General features: G+C 41.2%; 1 protein-coding gene across 2 annotated transcripts in view; it reads right to left on the bottom strand.

Moving 5' to 3' along the window:
* The window catches only part of FAM204A (family with sequence similarity 204 member A), a 41,373-nt gene extending 24,695 nt beyond the window's left edge, over nt 1–16,678 (bottom strand). The window contains exons 1-7 of one of the 2 annotated variants that reach the window (XM_084846089.1): nt 16,629–16,678; nt 15,993–16,176; nt 12,159–12,415; nt 10,459–10,552; nt 8,827–8,860; nt 8,300–8,399; nt 4,564–4,653 (exon numbers count right to left, since the gene is read on the bottom strand). In XM_084846089.1, the coding sequence (XP_084702215.1) occupies nt 4,564–4,653; nt 8,300–8,399; nt 8,827–8,860; nt 10,459–10,552; nt 12,159–12,413 (573 nt within the window). In that variant the 5' untranslated portion in view covers nt 12,414–12,415; nt 15,993–16,176; nt 16,629–16,678. The remainder of the gene's footprint in view (nt 1–4,563; nt 4,654–8,299; nt 8,400–8,826; nt 8,861–10,458; nt 10,553–12,158; nt 12,416–15,992; nt 16,177–16,628) is intronic. The other variant, XM_084846088.1, reaches the window with a different exon arrangement.
* Nucleotides 16,679–17,085: the final 407 nt, after the last annotated feature.

The raw sequence follows: 17,085 nt of genomic DNA, 5'->3' as shown, positions 1-17,085 counted from the left end.
ATCTCCTTCTGAGTGTCCTCTCCAAGATCTAGAAAGCACATAGTTCTCCATATCTTTGGTCCTGTTCAGACCTCAGCCTATGTGCCTTTCCTCCAAGCAACTAGCCTACAGATTCAGTCACAGGCTGCTACCTAGAGAAAACTGGGCGTTTCCTCTAACTTGCACCATATCAGTGTCTTTGTCACACTCAAGGTTAGTTCATTCAATCTCCTAGTTCAGACATAATCCTAAACCATAGTTGAGCATTCCAAGAACAAGTTTTTCAAGCCTTTGGTGTGAGTGCTTCGTCTCTCCTTCAGTGTAACTAGAAAACTTCCTGGTTTAAACTAGCCAGTCTGTTGTTATGTCTGAATCAGAACCCATGGTTACTTTAAATTATGGCTTATTGAAAAAGCCAAGATCATAAATTACAGTTTGATCTTGGCTTTTTCAAGAAATCATAATTTCAACTAACTATAGTTTGGCCCAGTCTGGATGTAACAAACACTGATTAGTTTAAACCATGACCCTAATGCTTCCAATCTCTTCCTTCTGGCCATGCCAGAGGAGGTGGGGGGCAGGGTGTGCTCGTGCTCAAGGCTTGATCTCAGACTCATTCCCATAACCATCTTTACTTACAAGGTTGGGAGTTGGAGGCACTGCACTACAGTGGTTCCACTGCTACTTGCATGGCCGATTCCAGAAGGTGGTGCTGGGGGATTATTGCTCTGTGCCATGGCAATTGTGCCATGGGGTTCCACAGGGCTCTATTTTATCCCCCATGCTGTTTAACATCTACATGAAACCGCTGGGGGAGGTTATCCGGAGGTGTGGGCTGAGGTGCCATCAATATGCGGATGACACCCAGCTCTACCTCTCTTTCTCATCAAAACCAGGTGAGGCAGTGGCTGTTCTGAATCAGTGCCTGGGCACAGTAATGGACTGGATGAGGGCCAATAAACTGAAACTCAATCCAGACAAGATGGAGGTACTGTTAGTGGGTGGTTCATCTGCCCAGCTAGGTGATATTCAACCTGTTCTGGAGGGGGCTGCACTCCCCCTTAAAGGATCACGTTCGTAGTTTGGGGGTGCTCTTGGATCCAGAACTGTCACTTGAGGCACAGGTGAACTCAGTGGCATGGAGCACTTTTTATCAGCTTAGGCTGGTATACCAACTACACCCTTATCTGGACAGAGATAGCCTAGCCACAGTTATCCATGCTCTGATAACTTCTCATCTGGATTACTGCAATGCGTTATACGTGGGGCTGCCTTTGAAAATGGACCGGAAACTTCAGCTGGTCCAAAATAAGGCAGCAAGATTGTTAACAGGGACTGGCCTGCGAGCTCATATTATGTCAGTACTTTTCCAGCTGCACTGGCTGCCAGTCCATTTCTGGGCCCGATTCAAAGTGCTGGTGTTAACATTCAAAGCCCCTAACGGCTTGGGGCCAGGTTATCTGAAGGATCGCCTCCTACTATATGTGCCTGCCCAGACCTTAAGATCATCGTCAGCGGCCCTTCTCCGTGAGCCCCTGACAAAGGAAGTGAGGCGGGTGGCTACTAGGAGGAGGGCTTTTTCTGCTGTAGCACCCCGGCTCTGGAATGAGCTCCCTAGTGAGGTTTGCCTGGCACCTACATTGTATTCCTTTCGGCGCCAGGTGAAGACCTTTTTATTTTCCCAGGCATTTTAGCATTTTAGCTTTCTAAATTTGTAGCTTTGCTGTTTTAAATCTGTATTTTAAACTCCTGCACTGCTGCTAGGTTTTATTGTGGTTGTATTGTTATATTGTGGTTTTAATGTTCTATATATTTTAAATTGTTTTATTGTGTGCTGTTTGGTTTTAAGTTTTGTGAACCACCCGGACAGCTTCGGCTATTGGGCGGTAGAGAAATGAAATAAATAAATAAATAAATAAATAAATAAATAAATACGAGGTCAGAGAAATTCACCTGAACAAAGTATTGTGTGAATAAATTTGTATTTGTAAATTTTAGCAAAATGTTGTTTGACCTTGTACACGGCACAAGCTAGGTTTATGTTTAGATATAGTGCTCTGGAGCTGAGACAGTAATGGTATGGGTTTTCTTTAACTGTTGACAAAATGGTGAGGAAGGAATAGCTAGAAGGTAAGGAAGGATGGACAAATGAAGTACAATACCCATAGTGAGGGCCAAGATATTAGGAGCTGGGGTAGCGACAGGAGCAGGAATATTAGTAGCTCAAATCGTATTTTTAACTGCTGTAAGTTTTGGATGGCATGGTGATAACAAAAAACAGGCTATAGCCTATTTCAGTGAGGAGTTCCCAACTTTCTGTACCCGTGGGTACATTCTGGAATTTGAGAAACTGTTGTGGGCACAACCACAATGGTTCCCATGGAGGATGTGGCTAGTTACATAATGGCTGCTGTGGGGGCCTGGCTAGTCAAAAGAGGTAGTGGGGTGGGGGAGTAAAATAGCAAGGCTAGAGGCTGGGACAGAGGGAGGAATAGTAAGGCAAAGGGGTAGAAGGGAGAGAAAAAGCAAGGTGAGAAGCTATGAGGGGGGAGAAAGCGAGATAAAGAGGTGGGGGGAGAGAAATAGTGAGACTAGAGGCTGGGAGTGGAGGGAAACATCAAGATAAGGGAGTGAGTGGGAGAAAAAGAATAAGTCTAGGGACTAGGAAGGGAAAGAAAGAAGGCTAGAGGCTGGGAGTGGACAGACAGAGAAAGAGAAAAGGGGAAAGGTCTGTGTGCACTGAAGATTGGGTAAAGCCAGGAAGCAACTCCGTCCTTCTCTCCCTGCCCACTGAACAGCTGATCAGGGGCAGGTTCAGGAAAAGGAAGGAGAACTTGATGCCCTAAAGTTTTTTTTTATTAACAATAAATCTTCAAAGGGGGAGGGGAGGGGAGTGCTTCGTGTTGTTGGAAGTCCCAGAGGGCAGGCGCTGCTTTGGAAACCCCTGATTTACGTATGTGTAAATTGCCATTTGCAACTTATTTTGTGAAGACAATTACAACTGTGCATGGTTTTTTGTACACCAGTGTACAGAACTCAGTGCAGGTATTAGCAAACTACATATTTAAAAGGTCAACAATGAAAGGGAAGGGAAGGAAGGTAGCCCTCCTTAAAGGAAGGAAGCTCATAAGGAATTTAACATATAGTTTCAGTGTCTTGAACAAGCCCCTCAGTCTTGTACATTTTCTCTCTCCCTCTCTGAGGTTGTTCAGATGATCAGTGGAGGAAACAATGCAGCGACAGTTATTTCCCCTGCTCCACACATGCTGGTCGCACTACCAGAATTACCCGCACCAATTCACGGGTTGCTGCGTCATCCAAACCCAGCACATGGCACAGGGGTAGTGAATTTTCACCCATCCTACAATCCATACTGCAAGCCATGGGTTGTAGAGTGGGTGCAAATTCACAATGCCCACGCCACGCCCCGGGTTCAAACAACATGGAACCCATGATGCAGCACAAGTAATTACGGTAATCCCAGTCGCGCGACTGGTACATGCAGGGGAAACAACTGACACTGCATTGTTTCCCCTGCTGATTGTCCAAATGCAGACTCTCTCCCTCTCACACACACACACACTGATGGGGCCACAAACAGCTTCCAAATTTGTAATGTGTACTAGCACTTTTAATGGGGAACCGACAGCATCTGTTATAACACAGGGCATATTTCTGCTTCTCAAAGGGTGGAGCTGGAGGAAGTGTTTAGGTCTCCCTGATTTTAATGTAGCTTAATTGAGCTTAACCTTCTCTGGACTGTGGCCATAACCACTGAAAACACCACTCTAGGATTATGTATATAAAATTAATTACAATCCAAAAAACAGTAAACTAGTGTCACTTTATACAATTAGTAAAATGAAATAGTGATGGTTTTCCTGGAAAGTATCACTTCAGGTTACAGAAGCTAGATTGCATGTTTAAATGTTCTTGCCAGAAAAACTCCCTGCATACAGAAAAACAGCAAGTCAGGGTGAAGAATGAACCCATCTCTTTAACAAGCTATTTTTGTATATGCAGGAGCCTTTTACCTCCTATGAGAGACCATTATGGAACTACCACTGCACCCTGAACTGATACAATTCCCGCCCGCTCCAAAGCTTTGTCACTTGATTCTAATACATGTATGAGTTGACCCTTTCTGGTGGGGTTGTCCTTTTCTCCCAATGACAGTTCCCATAGCACTGCACATATGGCGTTATAAAATCTCTCAGTATCAAAAGCAAGTTATTCAGGACCAGCATGGTGCAATGGTTAAGAATTTCAGATTAGGAATGGGGAGAATTGGGTTCAAATCCCCACTCAACCATGAAGCTCACTGGGTCCCACTGCTCATGAAGAGCTTGTCTTTTTGGATTGTGACCACTTTCTGTGCTTCTGTATTATCACTTATTTTTTCCCCTAAAATGACTTCAGGTTAAGGTCTGTCCCAACAATAGGATTTATCCACAACATTTCTCAAAGAACCTCCCTCCTCTGAGCCCTCCCACATAAAATACCATAAAGGATTAGGAAACTGAAAACACCATGTAACCATATGTGTTAGCCATACTGTAAATTATACAAAAAAGCTCAACTTACTTCTCGAGTAGCTAATCTATCACTTAGTTTCTCGGCTTGTGCAATATCTCCTTCAGCCAATGATCTGTCTATGCTGATTTCAAGGCCAGACTGGAAGAAATATCAAAATTAAAAATAACAGAAGTTCCCATTTGAATAACAACTGAACATTGTAAACACATGCTCAAGGTACTGCTTTAATTTCCATGTATAACAGATCAAATGCAGAAATGTATTTTAAAGGACGGTATCATTAAATACTCAGAGAATGGCTGTCTGAGAACAAATTGTTATATTAGTTCCACCTTATGTGTTGGATAAATACTGCACTTTAAAAAAATTACATGGACTAGTTTACGCCTGTCACAATAAAATTTTATCTCAATATCTGATTTATCTATTCCATCCCTGGAGCTTCCCTGAATAAAATATGACGTGTATGTGTCAAAAAATATGAAGAATGCCAATTACCACTGTGTCTTTGCAATTCTTAGATCTTATCTTTATCCAAAAATTGAATTCTGGCATGCTGCCACTCCACTACCTCACTATATTACTGAATCCAAGCCCGCAAATTGTCAAGTGTAAAAGAAGAAAAGGCTACATTTTTAATCTCTAAAAACAATAAGAGCCTTAATAATACAGGCAAATCCTAACTTGTCTTGAGTTAACATTTACAAATGGACCACTAATGAATGCAATAATAATATTGTAATAGATTTCTGCCCTGAAATTCTAGGTTCATCTTTATTGAACCCTCTACTTGTAACATATCTAAAGAATAGACAAAAGGAAATAGAATGTTGATTACAAGTTGATATTGTGTCAAGACTTTACTAGAAGAATGTCATCTTCCAATTAAAAAAAGAGAGTTATTCACTGGTTAAGTTTTCCTTTAGATATATTCATATTTATATATCTTTGAAGGTCACCCCATCTACTTTGTTATCTATGGCCAAAGGAAAATATATGTTATTGGCTGTTAAGAAATATTAATAAGAAGCTAACACTTTAGGACTTATTTCTGACAATAACATAACATAATTATACAAGGCATAGCATCAAAGGAAGCCTTATTTAGTATCATGCCAGTTTGACTTAGTATCTTATACTCTCATCCTAAATACATCAAATGGAAGACAACTCTGCTGTAACTAATGGGTTTGATCAAGAGGAAGTCAACCATGCTTTAGTCCCATTGAAATCAATGGGATAAGTTTGTTATGACAAACCTAGTTGCCATTAATTTCAACGTGACTCAAACATGGGTAATTTCCTCTGGTACCAACCCAATGCGTCTTTCTTTAAAGTAATACCCTTACAACTGAGAAGTGGCGACATGACAGCAAACAACCTTTAAGGCTGCCACCCTATTGAGTTGCTGCCCATTAGCAGGAAGCCTCCGATCTCGGAGGTTTCTGAGTATCCAGTGCCCTACCAAGTGCTGCCAGTAGTGCCAGAGGAGTGACGGTGGCAATTTTTGCCTCTTGGTCCTTTTGTTTTATTCTTCTCGACACAGGCCTCTGAGCCTGTTTAGAGAAGGCGTGCTGCCAGGGGTGGGGCTAGTGAGGTCATTGGATTTTTCGTATCCTGGCCTTTCCTCTCCCCTCCCACTGAAACACCCCCTTTTTGACCTCTACGTGGTCATCCGAGGCCACTTTTGTGATCTCAGAAAGCAGGTGCTGTGGTTCTTTCTGCAGCAGCTGTGAGGGGAGCGATTGGATTTTTAAGTCCATCAATGGATTTTGAAGGCTATCAATGGCTACCATTCTTGATGGCTATGTGCTACCTCCAGTACCAGAGGCAGTGAGCCTATGTACACCAGTTGCTGGGGAACATAGGTGGGAGGGTGCTGTTGAGCTCATGCCCTGCTTATGGGTTCCTGGTCGATAGTTGGTTGGCCACTGTGTGAACAGAATGCAGGACTAGATGGACCCTTGGTCTGATCCAGCTTGGCTGTTCTTATGTTCTTAAGTCCCCCTCCCAAAATTGTAGGAGTGTCTATGGCTTCAAGAGGGGGAATCTGAAAATCCTACAGTCCCTGGGTTTCTCTCTATAGGGCTACTCTATAGCAAAAATGTCTTGGTTTGTTTAAAAGTGGAGATGTTTCTACAATTTTGTAACTTCAATCCGGAACTTGATTGACTCCTAAATTCTTAAAGCAACATCAAAATCTCTGAAGTGTCTCTATCAAACACTGCAGACTCTGTCTTTGGATACAGTAACCACAGCCTGCCCACATAATCTGGGATGGTTGTTGACAATGGGGATCAAAGATTTCTAGGTTAGAGGATGTGGCTGCAAGGTAGGCTTCAACTCCAACACTTGAACAGATACTGTAATACTGTAATGAGGACCATATACTGAGAAGAGACAGAATGAGAAATGCTCTTGGGGTGCTTCCAGATGAGGCTTTTAGTTTGCAATTTCCCTGCCTCGTTCACAGAATTCTAAGGGTGGTCCAGAAGTTGTTGTCTTCCATTAATAACTCTCCCATGTTTTCCCACCACTTCTTCTGTCTTTCTTATCACAAAAAAATCCATTGAAGGCAAGATGAAATAGCTGCACAATACCTTTTGATTGGTAGTGGTAGGAGCTGTCCATCTGGAAGCACCCTTGGTTTGAGCAATTGCTTGGAAACAGAAGCAGCAAGACACTTAGTACAGAAAAAATACATTCTTCAGCAAATATTCCCCTTAAGTGAATATTTTCTTAAGAAAGCATCTAACTGCTGATCAAAGAAATGTATGATTGTTATGCCTACTTTTTTTTTCAAAAAACATACAAAGTATTCATATTTAAGTGAGGAATTTAATGTTGATTTGAAAAATGAGCAATTTGTATAGGAACATTTTGTGTGCGTGTGGAATTTGCTGTCCTGGATGTGCAGAGCTTCAGGGAAGTGCACTGTGACCTCTGCCAGCAAGGAGATCAAGGACCACTGGGAGGTTTTACTCCCAGAGAAACATCCAGAGCACAGGGGAAGGGACTGAACACCACCACCCTTGTCTCTGTTCGAGCCCTGAGAACTTCATCAGCGTGAGAGAGCAGAGCATGGGAGAGATCAGCTGCTGCAGGCTGTAAGAAACCTGGCTGCTATTTTCTGAACTTCGTTTTCCTGGCGTAGCAGCTTGTAGTGTTTATTAAAGCCTTAATACATAGGAAAGATTTAATTCATTGGGCTCTGGTTTACACACTACTGAAAGATAATAATTGACGTTGTGTTGCAATGTTTGATTTGGCCTATTTTGTAATCAATCTGAAATGTTATTATCTTCATATCAGTGAAATGAGTTGTTCATGATTATATTATAATGATGTATTGAGATGCTTTTTTGTTGTTGTATTGCTGTTTTGTTAGCCGCTTTGGGCACTTTTTGTGGAAAAGCAGCATATAAATTAAATGATGATAATAATACTCCCTGCTTCTGCAGAAGAACATCATGGCAAGGGGGAAACCAGCCTGGCCCCATTCATTGGCCAAAGAAAGAACAGCTGTAGGAAGCCTGCTTTCCCACTCACTTCCAGAAAGAAGTCTCAGCTCTGACTGCCAATTGATCTGAGCCTGCAAAGCTAGAGGTGGTATACAGTGACCCCACCCACGGGCCAAGGGAGTAAGGGCTGCTGGGTTGTACGAGTTTGTGGGTTATGTATATGCATGTCTGTATATATTATTACTATCAATTGTGAACTGCCTTGAAGTTCATACAATCAAATTGTAGGATATAAATCTAAACAAACAAATGTAGTAAGTCACCTTTGGAGGGGCTTCCTTGCTTGCAAGTGGTTTAAACCTATCATTAATTCCAAAATACTGAGTCAGCTCTTTCAACTGGCTTTCCTTTATGGATTGTTGGCTATAAAAGAGAAACAAGAAAAGAAAACAGTTGCATAGGATTATTTTGAAAGAAAAAGGGGTATTATTTAAATATGCATTAAAACTTACTTTTAATATATTTAAATCTTGAATATAAGAGACTATTTCTACACACTGTGCTCTTTCATTTAGAAACTTACATGTTGTTAAATTGCAGTGAAATTGTATATACTTTTGTAGTTGTTAAATTGCAGTGAAATTGTATATACTTTTGTACCTTTGGTATATAAAAGCATAGCCTTATATAGTCAAACCCTATGTATCTATGTTTACTGGCAGCAGCAAAGCTACATTTATCATACAGTGTAAAGAAATACTACTGGACCTCAAAAAGAATTTCATAGAGGAACTGAAAAGGAGAATACTTTAAAATGTGTTTTAAATCATTCTAGCAAGTTTTCAAATACCTTTCAGTTACTTGATTGCTCTTTTTCAATTTAACTGAAAAGAAAAAACAACAACACAGTACTTTAAGTTAAATGTTTGTTAGAAATTCCTACATAAACCTTATGTAGGGCCCAACCCACTCCACTGCAGAAGTAGAGCCAAGCATGGAATGATCTGTATAACTGAACCCTATTTCCACCCTACCCACCCCACATACATAGTTATGCACTGCAATGTGCCTAGCTTTAAAGGAAGTGGAAGCCTCTACACACCTCCAATATCCCTATAATAGGTTGGTGCACTGAGTAGCTGTATGTATATACTGTGGAGGTAGGTGTGGAGAACAAGGCTGTGTTATGCTCTATGGAAATCCCTCTGTACAGAGTGCTGTATCTCCAGTGGACTGGATTGAGACCGTACTAGTCTAGCAATATCATAAATGCAATCCTAAACCCGCGAGACACAATGTAATTTTCTTCTGAACAAACATGCATAGGACTGTATTGCAAAATAACTATTTGAAATTAACAGAATGCTACTGATCATACAACCCCTTTATATCTTGGTCCAAATTATTTACGCAGAAGCCAGTTCCATGGGCTTCAGTTTTTATAACGGTCTCAATCCAAAGATTGCCTCATCAGTAGGGAGCAAAGGAGTACATGAACTTTCTTCTCATTCCTCAACAGGAGATCAACACAATGATAGCTCTGATCACTGTCAGCATGCTATTAAATATATAAAGGATGCTTCAACCCCAACCCCATTCCTCTAACAGAACTCTTCTGTATAGTGGAGAGATCCCAAAGGGGTGATCTATGTGCATAAATATACTTCCCCACGCAGAATGCTTATAGCAGGGACAAGTAAGCTTAGTAAGATGGTTTCTGGCACAGAGGTTCAGAGAGCTAAATCACGTAAGAATCTATAATAATCTAAACATTAGTTCAAATGCCACCCTGAAAAGTCATTAATTATTTAAATTTTGAATTGCCTTACAATCCAAATACACAGGAAGATCACTGAGGTTCAATTAGTAGCGCGCAAGACAAAAACTTGAAATTAAATCCCAGCTCAGTCATTGACACTGAGAGTTTGTGGGCAAGTTGCTAACTCTCACTTCAGTTCTCCAATAACACTAGAATGACCTATGTAATACGGTCACAGAAAGAATAAATGACAAACACGGTAAAGCACATTGAATATTAAAGGCACTGCTTAAATGGGCCAACATTCAAAGAGCTATTTCAGGCATGCCCAAAGTCCTTTGACCTTCTCTTTGAAGCACAGAGCTGCCTGCCTTATCACAAACTAGTTTTAAAATTCTTCTCAAATTTGGTAATGATTGGCCACATAGCATGGAGGCTGCTGTTCTAGAAATATGTTCAAACCCCTTTAAGGTGTCTGGAACTAGCGGTGCAGTTCTTTGGTTCCTGACCATGGTAAAGAATGTTATCTGTGTTTTATAGCTTTGGATCACAACCAAATTGCCGAAAATCCCAAAGTTCAATATAGCACAAAGAATGCGTACCACCGCTGCCACCCAACCTTCATAATAAGCCATTTTGGAACTTGATTTACATACAAGAGTTTTCAATCAAGCATTAGCTAACAATATTTCCCAGAACTTGTATTAATTGCAAACAGAACACCTTTTCTGGAACGCTTTCTCTTTTGTCCCCTGTCTCTCTGATTTTTTACTTGGATTCTCATTTCAAGATTCTTCTTTTGCAGACTCTGAAATTTCTGTTGAAAAAGAAAAATACAAACTGAGAACACTAGGCAGTTTGTTTACATTAAAGTCAAGTAATGCACAAAATCAACTTATTTCAGAAAACCCTCAGCTTCCACATGTTTCTATTATATGAGTGTTTATTTATCAATATTTATGAATCGGTTACATTAAAAGAATTTCTAAGCAATATACAAACAATACATAATAAAATACCGTATAAAACTTAAGAGTCAATAGCATGACAGCAAGGAAGACAAGATCATTGTTCTCAGAAATTTTGTTGGAACAAGGAAGTTTTCAGTAGGCCCTGAAAACCCAGAAGGGTCAGTGCCTATCTAATTTGTACTGGTGGTGCATTTCAGACAGTGGGCACTGTGATACGAAATCTGTTATTTCAAGCCATCATGGACCAGACCTCTGATATCACAGGGTATCTCATGATGAACACAGCAACTGAACAGGCAGGTAGGGGGTCACATAATCTTTTAAGTATCCTTGTCCTAAGAGTTGTATTTGCAGGTTATAAATTCCAACGATTAGAAACATGTATCCCGACCCAAAGCTTTGCAGACCTTCTAGTGCATGCTGCACAGAATTCCCAAGAAACATGGGCTTCCCTATTCACTAGCAGCAGCTCCATGAACGAAAGAGAGATGCGACCAAGACATGCTTGATGTCCATGACACAGCAGTGAACAAGGAAGCCTATGCATGTACACCATTGCTATGTGTGCAGCTCACATATGAAATGGGCTTTTGGATTACATTGATCAACACCACTGACTTCTGTGTGGTAACTTCATTTCCTGAATCATTAACTATACAGGAATGTTCTCCAGACATCAGTCTCAAACTTCTACAGAAAGGCTGCGATCCAAAGAGCTGTTAGAGCATATCTAAAGTTTTGGCCTTGTCCAGTGGGATTTTTTAAAAACTTCTCTTTCTTTGAAAGACACAACATCTGACCATGCCCTATTACAATCTGTTATTGAAACTTCTCTCAATGTGAAAATGTTTGCTGTGTGGAATAGGTGGATGCTCTTTGAGAAAAATAATTCCAAAGCCCACTTGGATATGCAGAACTAGTTGAGCTGTTTTCTGGACACAGAAAAAGGTATAAAACAAATATTAAATACACTGAGGAAATATAGTGCAAGTACTCATGGATAGGGAGGAGTAAATTCCTTGGTTTACTTCAGATATGGTAAAAGAAAAGGCAGCATGATCTTTGGAAACCTTGATAAAGATCCATAGATTTAACTGCCAAACTTGGTCTGTTTATCCAAGCAAACTCTGTAGCGCTTTCCCTACATGAAATCTCCAGCTGTGACACCAGATCTTGATAAACAAGGTAGTGCTTATACATTTGCTGAGAAGTCATACAGGTGAATTCATCATATCTCCTTCTGACAGAAATCTGTTAAACAATGTTATTAAAACAAAAACCGGAAGTTTATTCTCCATAGTGGAACAGCTTAAAATAGCAAACCATGTTCCATTTAAAAAACCCAAAACTTTCTTGTTTCAACCTGCTGTTCCTGGAATGATTACCTGCTTAAATATTAGCTACAAGAGTGACTACACTACACTTCAGTTTCAGTCATGTAATCAAACCTACATTCCACATATCTAAAGAAACTCCAGAAGGACACGCTTTGGATTCTTGTACATCATCTGCTGAAGAGGCAGGTTTGCTTTCAGTGATACATTCAGGTCCCTGTATTTCTGAGTCAGAAGTCTGAATGCCTTTGAAATCCTTTTGTTCTCTTTTCTCCTTTAAGCTAGACCCAGGACCATCCAATGTTTCTTCATCATTAGAACTCGTGTCAACATCAGTTTCATTCACACCAGGAGGTAACAGACCACTCCACATCTCTAGGTATAAAAATGAGAGATGAAATATCCATTATCATTACAGAGAAATCTTTAACAAAATTATTAAAAGCATCTTTAGGGCCTCTTCACTAGTAATAAAACCAGAGTAAGAACTTCTCATGCATCTTACATCTTAACAATTCATTCATCAATGTCAAAGTGAATTTAGATTTTCTAAGATCCAAGGAAACTGAATGTGAAAACAAATCCTTTGGACATACAAAGAGAATTAGAAAAACACAATATTACAAAAATATTTTTTTTCATTTGAAGTTTTAAGTGGCTTACACAGGCTTATTAGAATTAATGTCCAACATCTATCAAACAGGCAGTTTACACAACTGCACTAAACAATGAAAACAGTATAAGTATATATTTTTTCTGGCAGAGTCTAACAGCCATCAACTGAATCATATTGTGCCAAAAAAAAGAGATGGCCATGTACAAGTTTTAAAGGATACAAAAGAAATATAATTCAGATATATTTGTTGTAATGAACTCAATAAAAATGTAATATTTTTTCAACATTTTTAAAAAATAAGCTACATGTTATTCAGCAACATGTGATTTCACATACAAGCTCTTTCCTCGGTGAGTACCTGGGGAATGATTTATTTATACTTTTTTTCTGTTAGCAAACACCCAAAGAGGCTTATGTAAAATAAAGCCGATACAATAAAAAATACAAGATAAAACTTCAATAACTAAACAATAAAATAGCAGCACAAAACCTATCAGAGATCTCCCTAAAATAAGGAGATCACTAGACATTATACACTTCTTGCCATTATCAAAAAGTATTTGATGCTTAAAGACATAGAAAGGCAGATGTTCCACAGGAAGAACATTCCAATATTTTAGCACCACCACTGAAAAAGCTGTGTCCCTTATATCCACTCCTCTGATCTCCTAAGAAAAAAATGGTTCCATTTCTTTTTCAGACTTCTGATGTGCCAGAAATGACTTACAGTGCAATCTTATACATGCTTACTCAGAAGTAAGTCCCATTGTGTCCAATGAGCCTTACTTCCAGGTAAGCGTGTATAGGATTGCAGTGCGACATACATATATTTTAAGAACATAAAGAGTTGTTGGATCAGAACAAAGGTGCATACTGTTTTCTAGAGTGACCAACCAGACGTCTCTGGGAAGCCCACAAACAGGACATGAAGGTAACAGGCCTCCCCTCTGATACTTTGTGGCATACTGCTTCTGAATACGGGGTTTCATATAACCATCATGGATAAGGTAATATCCATAGGAAGGCTTTTCCTCCAGCAACTTCTCTAGTCCATTTTTTTCAAGCCATCTAAGCTAGTGGCCATCAAGAAAGCTTGTTCTAGTAAACTACATTAAATAAATTATGCACTATGTTAAAAAATGACTTTTTCCTGTCAGTCAATTTTACTGAAGGACCCTGACTTACGAGAATTACGAGTATTACGAGAAAGAGAGGAGCTTTGTTCTCGCTATACTTTCTCCACTTCATGCAAAATTGTATAAACCTTTTATGTTCCCCCACCTTAGTTGTCTTATTTTTTACCTTAAAAACAAACATATTAACATTTCCTCATTTTGGTTACCCTTTCCAGACCATTCCAGTTCTATGATAACCAATTTGAGAGAGGGTGACCAGAACTCTAAATTCCAAATGTGGCTATAGCAACGTTGTATACAGCTGGTATTGGCAGGGTATACTGCCAGCTCTAGCCCATCTTGTCAAAGGACACCACCCTCTGGCTACTAGCCAGTGCTCCCTTCTGCCAGACTTAGGACGGAAGGGGGTGCTAAAGCCACCCTGATTCTCTTTCTCCTCTCCTTTGGCTCTCAGATGCTGGGAGAGGGATCAGACCTGTTTCCACCATCCCAACAATCCATCCCCAGTGGCCTTCAGAAGCAGCCATGACCACTGCTTCTTCTTTCTGCCCTACCAAAATGCCCAGCTCAGCAGAGGAAAGCAAGTTGGAAGGGCAACACCAGTCAGAATCAGATGAAGAAGCCAGACAGTATAAATATTGTATTATAATCTTGGTCAATTTATTTTCAATTACTTCCCCCTCATTCTGTTAGAGGTCTTATTAAAAAAAAAACCACAATCTCTAAATGCTACTAATTTTCAACACAATGATTATTCTGATGTATGGTAGTAGTAGATAGCAAGCCCCACGCTACCTATGTTGGGTTTTGTTTTATTCAATTTCTAAAGGTGCAATCATATGCACAGTTACTTAGAAATGTCCCCTTGAACTCAGTCACATCTGATTTTCTTAGAAATCCTATGGCCGCTAGACAGTATCTAGAGGGCCATAGGATTTCAGTTCCCAGAAAACGCACTCCCCCCCTCCCCCTCATAGGCAGCAAGGTCCCCCCCCCCCCGTCTTCATGTTCATTACCACAGTGCAGAGTGAGTGAAAAAGGGGACGTTCCTGGGAGTAGGGAGGGGAGGAGACTGCAGAAGTGTCATTACAATGCTTTCGAAGCATCGTCTGGCCTCCCCCCCCCATCCTGCTCCAACATCCCCAGCTAGACAGCCAAAATCAGCTGTCTAGCCACAAACGCAGGGCGGCCAAAGCATGGAGGAGAGGATCCCCTCCATGTTCCACTCACCCTGCACTGGATAGTTGGCTGCTTCTGAGTTCGGAGGCGGCCAACTATCCCAATAGGATTATGCCCTTACTGAAGTAGCCGTACCAAGCGTGTACTCAAATGTAAGCTGCTATCCTCAGAACACTTACTGCAAGTTATATATCTCTGAGCCTCAGTGTTACCCAGCTGTAAAATGGAATTTTATGTTTAAGAATCGTGGAACAACTTGCTGTTCCTGAAAAATTGCAAATGAAAAAAGGATTCTTGCTATGGATTCAGTGTCTGACCTTGGTCTAATCACTAATCATGCAACCTCAATCAGTAATAAAACATCAGTTGCCTTTAACCAGATAGGTGCTGTTCTGCTCTTCACTTCCTGGTTTTAAAGTTAGAATTCCTAATTTGTAATAACTCAGATATAGATTTCTACTACCATTCCGGCCTCAGTGGACCAACTTACACAGAACATGGCAAAACCACATTATCTCATTGTGAATTTTTCTGCAGCAGATTGTGCAAAGAGCAGCCAATATGGAAGCATAAAGATGATTATGTTTATTTACACAGGAACAAGTCAAACATCAGTCTCTTTCTTGTCTCATGCCTCATAATAAAAAGCTGAACTAGATGCGATGAAGACAAATTCATGTGCTTAAACCAGATCTGCCACACTCAGGTAGAGAGCAGGGAGGTATGGTCCTAATTTCACAGGAAAAATGGGTGCCCGGCTGGGATACACCAGAGGAGAGTTGCAGTAGGCAGGGGGAATGTTCCATTCACCTGCATTTCTCTTTTACTCCTAAAACTGAATTCTATCCCACCTTAAACCTCACTGCAAAAGTTCCTAGGTTAAATATGCATCTGCTGTCATCATGCCTACTTTAAGAATAAGCTGGTCATATGCAAGTAACTCCTCTTAAAATTAACAGGACTCACTCTAACAAGTGTTCTCTATCCAACCCCAAACAACTGAAGCAATGAAATGCCTCACCCGAAGAGCCTTGTCCTCACTCATCTTGTATAACTACAGCTAGTTAGAAGCACAAAACCAGCTTCTAGACAACGCTTCTGTCAAACGTAGGTCTTCCCAGGGAAGTGGTGTGGCAAGTTGAGTTTTGTTTTTTTTCGTATCCTGACACGACTTCCAGCTGATGGGCACTGCCCTTGCCAATAAGCTGCAATTGAAAATGGGAGCTGAAAAGGAGAGCGGTCGAGCCAATGCTTTAGTGGGATCCCGTTTCTCAGGGGAAAGGCACGCTTCAGGCTGCAATGCTATACATACCCCACTTACCTGGGAGGAAGCCATACAGAACTCTGTAGGACTTACCTCGGAGTAAACGCGTATAGGATTGTTTTCTTAGGGCGCAGTCCTATGCCTGTTTAGACAGAAAAAGCGTCCTACAACATGCATAGGACTGCGCCCTTAGTCTCCTTCCTGAATGATAAACCTGTGACTCGTGGGCGTATTTTACAGACGAACTGCCAAACCCCACACCCCCCCTCGGTCAAACTGCAGTGGCAGCTTCCACTACGTCCCGGCATCACTCTACCTCATCCCAGAGAGCTCCCCGCAATAATTACAGGCCCAAGGAGCCCCCCACCCCTTCGCCCCACCTTCCTCACTTACCCACTGCCGCTTGTTTACATCGCGGCCATTTTGAAGCTTCTCTCACGGCCCTTCCTTGCCGGCACTCGCTCCACCCCTCAGCCCGTCTGCGATGGCAGGCGCCTAGGCTCGGCGGTCTCCATAGCAACCAGCCCCGGTTTGTTTTCAACCAAAGGGCTACGGTAGTAGCGGGAGTGTATCGACACTTCCGGCTCCCATTTACAGCTGGCCGAATCCTTCGTGCGAAAGGGGAGCGGGGAGGGAGTTCGGTGGCGCACTGGCGCTGCATAGGAGATAATGGAAGAATGCGAAGAAAGCAAACAGGGTTCGAAGCTTCCTTTAGCGGCAGTGCTTGGAAAGCTGTCGTGCTCTCTATGTTCCCCCCCCCAAAAAAAAAGTTCCAAAAAGGTGGGAATACTGTGCTTTTCAAAGCATAAATTCAAGAGCTGCAGTAATAAGCTTCACCAGTTGAAATTCT

The sequence above is a fragment of the Heloderma suspectum genome, chromosome 3 (genome assembly GCF_057233095.1).
Source record: "Heloderma suspectum isolate Gila_16-S chromosome 3, 16-S_ref, whole genome shotgun sequence".
In the NCBI taxonomy this organism is placed as follows: Eukaryota; Metazoa; Chordata; class Lepidosauria; order Squamata; family Helodermatidae; genus Heloderma; species Heloderma suspectum.
This window is presented reverse-complemented; position numbering and strand designations above follow the sequence as displayed.